We start from the raw sequence: 6,393 nt of genomic DNA on the forward strand, positions 1-6,393 counted from the left end.
GTAGAGATGGGGTTTCACCATGTTGGCCAGGCTGGTCTTGAACTCCTGACTTCAAGTGATCCGCCTGCCTAGGCCTCCCAAAATGCTGGGATTATAGGCGTGAACCACTGCGCCTGGCCTATAACCTTCATTTTAAAATTTGTTACATCAAAATATCAAAAGTATGACATTCTAGTGTAATTGAAATGAGAAAATCTCTGTATAACTTTTCATTTTGAAAAACTGAGAACCGTTTTCAGCAATGTTGACTCAAATCAATACACTTGTATTGGATTGCACTGGCAAAATTATTTGTTTTGTGTTTTCACATGTATTTGAATAGGGAGCAAAATACCTGCATGTCTGTCCACATCAGCAGTATTAACTATCTTTTCTTTCTTTTTCTTTAATGTTTTCATGTATTATTCTTATGTTTCTTCTATAATCATATTTAGGATCTTAAATGTAGCTTTTCCTTACTTAAGTATCCTGGAATCATTATTAAAAATTATCTTTATATGCAATATCAGGTGAGATAAGGACAACATTTACCAACTCAGCCACATACGGTAGAATAGGTTTCCATATTAGCATTGAGCCAAAAAATTATTCCTGTTCTGAAGGACACTGACAAACTGGGATGTATTCAGAGGTAGACAGTGAGCCTTATGAAAGAAAGCTTCAGAAACTGTTGAATAAAGAATTGTTGGAGGAAATAGGGATGCTTAGCCTGCAAAAGAGAAGACAGGATGATTCTTCCTAGGTATTTGAGGGGCAAATGTGAAAAAAAGAAGGTATTTCAGTGGGCAAAATAATGTTCAATGAATATTACATGAAGCATATTTTAAGTTTAGCAAAACAAGAATCTAGCAGGAATTGTCCTCTGGTGGGATAGGTAGCCTTACAAGGTCATTGGTCTTGTTTGAACAGAGGCCCAGATGGTTGACTGTGAATCAAGAATGTTGTGGAAGGATTTCTAGTGGACAATAGAAGGTTCAAATAACTAAAAAGACCCTTCTAACTCTTTTTTTTTTTGAGTCAGAGTCTTGCTCTGTCACCAGGCTGGAGTGTAATGGTGCAATCTTGGCTCACTGCAACCTCCATCTCTCGGGTTCAAGCAGTTCTCCTGCCTCAGCGTCCTGAGTAGCTGGGATTACAGGCACCCGCCACCATGCCCGGCTAATTTTTGTATTTTTAGTAGACAAGGGGTTTCACGTTATTGGTCAGGCTGGTCTTTGGCCAGGCTGCTTTTGAACTCCTGACCTCGTGATCTGCCCGTCTCGGCCCCCTAAAGTGCTGGGATTACAGGCGTGAGCCACAGCACCTGGCTTCTTCTAACTCTTACATACCTGTTAATGCGAGCCTTTTACTAGATTTGTTTTTCATCCTAAGATGTTAAAAAATGCATCAGTTCGTGGAAGAGCAGATTTTCATTTCCTAAAGCTGTTCAACGTGCTTCTCTTTTACTCAAGTAGACTGTTGAAGTCTTCTAAAGTTAAAATGAAATAAATATGAAGTCATCCAAGGACCAGAACAACTTGTATTGACTGGCTGGAAATTCAGTCCCCCTACCTGCATGATTCTTGAAGAGGTTCTTTCTTCAAGTTGTTGTTTCCAGTTCCTGTGTGACAGTCTTAAGGGACTTGGTTTAGACATTTATCCAGGAAAATGGCTCACCCAAGTATAAAGCCTTGGCCTTGCAGCAGGAAAAGTGAAGAACTATCAAATGCTCCTGATTGCCATAGCATGAGCACTGACAAAATACTCTGGCCCATCTGGTGAAGTCTTCATTATTTGTAATGAATGCATTTTCACAAATGTGTTTTTGGGGAAGCTTCCTTCTCAAGGAAAGACTTGGGGCTTGAACCTTGAAGGCAAGTCTGCCTTTCCTCAGATAGGGCGATTAATTGTGAACCCAGAGGACTTCATATATAGGAATCTGAAGGAGACTACAAGGTAAAAAAAAAAAAAAGAAAAAAAATCAAGAAATAAGTGATTAGAAATTTTAAAGTTATATACTCATCTATAGCTGAACTGGGCCATAAGCTCTGTAAGAGCAGAGATTTTTGTCTGTTTTGTCTACTGCTCTATTCTCAGCATCTAGATCAGTGCCAGATACTGAGTTATATACTCAATGAATTATTGGATGAAGTGAGGAGCTAGGCCAGATGTACTGAACTCCCTGTCTTCAGGATAGGAGTAGGCCTATCAAGGCTAAATTATTAGGATCGTGATATTATTAGATTATAGTTAGTTTGGTAATGGCACGGGCCAATGCTTTCCAAGGTGTATGTGTTCTGTGGTCAAATACTTCCTAGAACTGCAAGAATTAACAAAATTAAACAGACTTATTTTTCTTTTCTTTTTTTTTGTCTGTTGATGTGGTGAAACTGATTGATTTGCCAGTGTTGAATTATCTTTGCATTCCTGGGATAAATTTCACTTGATTATTATATCTTATTCTTTTAAAAATATTGATGGATTTAATTTTAAAATATTTTGTTAAGGAATTTTGCATCTATATTCATGAAGGCTATTGTTCTGTGGTTTTGTTTTCTCCTAATAACTTTGGTTTTGATATCAGGATAATGTTGGCCTCATTGGATGAGCTGGGAGGTATCCTTTCCTCTTGTTTTCAGTCAGAGCTTGTGTAGATTTGGTAACATTTCTTTTAGATGTTGGGTACAGTTCTCTAGTGATGTTATTTGGGTCTGCAGTTTGCATTGTGGGAAGGTTTTTAACCACAAATCCACTTTCTTTAATAGATATAAGACTATTCATGTTATTTATTTATTTATTTTAGCGAACTTTGATAGTTTGTATCTTTCAAGGAATTTGTCCATTTCATCTAAGTAATCACATTCATTGGCCTAAAGTTGTTCATAGTATTTCCTTACTATCCTATTAATGTCTTTAGAATATGTAGTGATATCTGCCCTCTGATTTCTGATACTGAAAATTTGTATCTTCTCCATTTTGGGCTTTTTTTTCCTTGATAACTCTTATAGGTTCTCTGTTTATTGATCTCGCCTTGTCGCCCAGGCTGCAGTGGTAACATCTCGGCTCACTGCAACCTCCGCCTCCCAGGTTCAAGTGATTCTCCTGTCTCAGCCTCCTGAGTAACTGGAATTACAGGAGCCTACCGCCACGCCTGGCTAATTTTTGTATTTTTAATCATGATGGGGTTTCTATTAAACCAGTCTCTTTTGGCCAGGCTGGTCTTGAACTCTTGACCTCTGTTGATCCTCCTGCCTCAGCCTCCCGAAGTGTTGGGATTACAGGCGTGAGCCACAGTGCCCAGCCTAATTTTATTGATGTTTTAAAAGAAACATCTGTGACTTAGATTTTCCTTTTTTTTTCTTTTTGAGACAAGGTCTGGCTCTGTCACTCAGACTGGAGTACAGTGGTGTGATCTCAGCTTGCTGCAATTTCTGCCTTCGGGGCTCAGCCTCCCACCTCAGCCTCCTGAGTAGGTGGGACTACAGGCATGCACCACAATGCCAGTTAATTTTTGTATTTTTGGTAGAGATGGCAGTGTTTCGCTGTGTCTCCCAGGATGGTCTCCAACTCCTGGGCTCAGGCAATCTGTCTGCCTCAGCCTGGGATTACAGGCATGAACCACCGCACCTAACCTTGCTTTGATTTTTTATATTTTATTTTTCTGTTTCAATTTTGTTGATTTCTGCTCTTTATGATATCATTCTTTTTGCTTGCTTTTAGGTTTAATTTGCTTTTTTTTTTTTTTTCAGTGTTTTACCATGGGTTTTGTTTAAATGTGGGCTTCTAATGCTGATTTACTCCCCAGATAGGCATATCTGATTTCTGTTTGTCTATTTCTATATGTCGTCTTTTTCCCAGTATGAACTTTAGACTGGAAGCTCTTAAAAACATGACAGATCTCAAATTAGCAAATAAAAAATCTTAATTACAATAAGAGATGCAGTCCTTTTTAAATTTGTTATGAGTATTTCTATCCATCAGAGATACTTGTTTTAACTCTAGAGAATATAGAAGAATATGAACATTATATAGTTTAGGGTATAGTATGCCCTTGGTGACTGTAAACCTTAATATCATAGCTCTACTAAACTCTAGATTGGTTTTTCTTCGGTTGCTATGTCATTCTCAGCCGGTACACATTTGTTTTTAGTCTATGCATATTTGAGTTTGTAACTTTCCCTGCTGTTTTAAGGAAAAATAAGCTTCTAGAAGCCTTGTTGATGTGCTCATTTATTTAGTTATATCCTTAATGAAATGTTTTGAAAGACCTTAAAATGCTTGTCCCTGTAGTGCTGAGTTGGTCTTTAGACCTATAAGTTAACTCTTAAATAATTTATTTTTAGATTTATTTTTATTAAGGCATAATTTATATACAGTATAATATACAAAATCTTAAGATACAGCTCAGTGAATAAATTAAAACCACCACTCATATTAAAAGTGAGAGAGAATTCCTAGTGCTTTGGGAATAGTAAAAGGTTGATTCTTATATTGCATTTTACACTCGTTAGGAACTCTTATTTATAGACACAGTGTTAATCAGCAAACTATAAAACTAAAGAAAATCTGAAATAAAGATACCTCTTACTCCATCCCCCAAAGATTTATAGAATAGGTAGTAGTGCCTCTGAGGAAAGATTAAAGGCTTGAGAGTTTTGTTTGTTTATTTGATTTTGGCCGGAATAATGGTCAATTTTTACTATAAAGGATTTCAGATTCTAAAGAGTTAACATGGATAATGTTTAACAGTGATTTAGAGGCACAAATGTGGTGAAGTAGGTTGGAATTAAATGAGAGATCTCATTTGAATATTGGAAAAGCCTTTCTGACATTTTCATGCTGAAGTCCACAAATGCGGGGAAGTAGGTTGGAATTAAATGAGAGATTTCATTTAAATATTGGAAAAGCCTTTCTGACATTTTCATGCTAAAGTCCTAAAATGTGAAAACTGTGTGAAGTCTGTATGAATGGCTAAGCTCTAAGAAAATAAAAAAATATTTATATTGGTTTAAATTACCTAGAGAGAGGTTTGGACCCTTCCTTCTAGTTGAAGAAATATGATCCTGTGACCCATGTCTAATGGCAGTAGAACATCCACTTGGTCATGTCTTGAGTTTGGTTTTATTCTCTTTGTCTAGAAGATTAAGATTGCGGCCCTGCGCATGTATACTAGCTGTGTGGAGAAAACTGACTTCGAGGAATTCTTTCTAAGTAAGTTATTGTTTGATAGTACTGAAAAGGAGAACAAATCTACATTTCATTTTTATGGTTGTGTTAATAGGATCTTTTTTTTTTTTCAGTACCTAAACAGTTTTTCTTGCACAAAGCATGTAATCCAAACTATTTTTCTCTTTTAAAAAATTTTTGTATATATTTCTTTAGAGACAGGGTCTTGCTGTGTTGCCCAGGTTGGCCTCAAACTCCTGGGCTCAAGCAGTCCCCCCACCTCAGCCTCCTGAATAGTAGCTGGGACTACAGACACATAGCACTGTGCCCAGCTGTTTTTCTTTTTTAATGGAGTAAACAAAGAGCAAAAGGATTCTATAAATAAAACATTTTGGTTAGTTTGAAAAAAAAAAAGTACTTTGACATTATCCCCCTTGTCCACACATGCATCTTTTTACATAAGAGTATTCATAGTAAACATATTCTGTTTTACAGTCTGGATTTTTTTTTCTTTTTTTGAGACAGGGTCTTGCTGTGTTGCCCAGGCTGGAGTACAGTGGCGCTGTCTTGGCTCACTGTAACCTCCACCTCTCTACCTCCCAGGTTCAAGCGATTCTACTGCTTCAGCCTCCCTAATAGCTGGGATTAAAGGCATGTGCCACCACACTCAGCTAATTTTTGTATTTTTAGTTGAGATGGAGTTTTACCATGTTGGCTAGGCTGGTCTCAGACTCCTGACCTCACATGATCCAATCTCTTTAGCCTCCCAAAGTGTTGGGATTACGGGCGTGAGCCACAGTGCCTGGCCCATTCTGGTTGTTTTACTTAGCATTTTGACATGGACTTCTGGGCAATTATTCCTCTTTTGTTTTAAATTTTTAATTGTTTTAATTAATCCTGGGTTAATTATGATTTTTCTCATGTTAAAAGACTATTGGGTCAAAAGGCACATATAATTTTATTATGTATACCTCATTGATAAATTGCTTTCCAAAAGGGTTTTGCTGGTTTAGACTGTCAGAAGCAGTTGATTGTTATCACAGTATTAATTTTGATGCTGTAAACAGTTGTATTGTTAACAAAGTTAATTAAAGCAGGTACTTGTAATTGGGAGAGATTAAACCATTTCCAGTTCCACAGATTTTGGAAGGAAGTGTATGCTGTGTACTTCTGCTGTAATAGTCATATCCTCAAAGTAGCATATACCTAAGTGAATACATTTGATATTTTTCTTTTTTTTTTTTTTTT

At 36.9% G+C, this 6,393-nt stretch overlaps 1 protein-coding gene across 2 annotated transcripts in view; it reads left to right on the forward strand.

Moving 5' to 3' along the window:
• Window positions 1-6,393, forward strand: part of LOC108292495 (ubiquinol-cytochrome-c reductase complex assembly factor 1) — a 108,227-nt gene that overhangs the window by 34,895 nt on the left and 66,939 nt on the right. For both annotated transcript variants that reach the window (XM_017513492.2, XM_017513498.2), the window contains one exon: window positions 5,118-5,190. In XM_017513492.2, coding sequence (XP_017368981.1) covers window positions 5,118-5,190 — 73 coding nt within the window. The remainder of the gene's footprint in view (window positions 1-5,117; window positions 5,191-6,393) is intronic.

This window comes from Cebus imitator, unplaced genomic scaffold, assembly GCF_001604975.1.
Source record: "Cebus imitator isolate Cc_AM_T3 unplaced genomic scaffold, Cebus_imitator-1.0 Scaffold18, whole genome shotgun sequence".
NCBI classification, from domain to species: Eukaryota; Metazoa; Chordata; class Mammalia; order Primates; family Cebidae; genus Cebus; species Cebus imitator.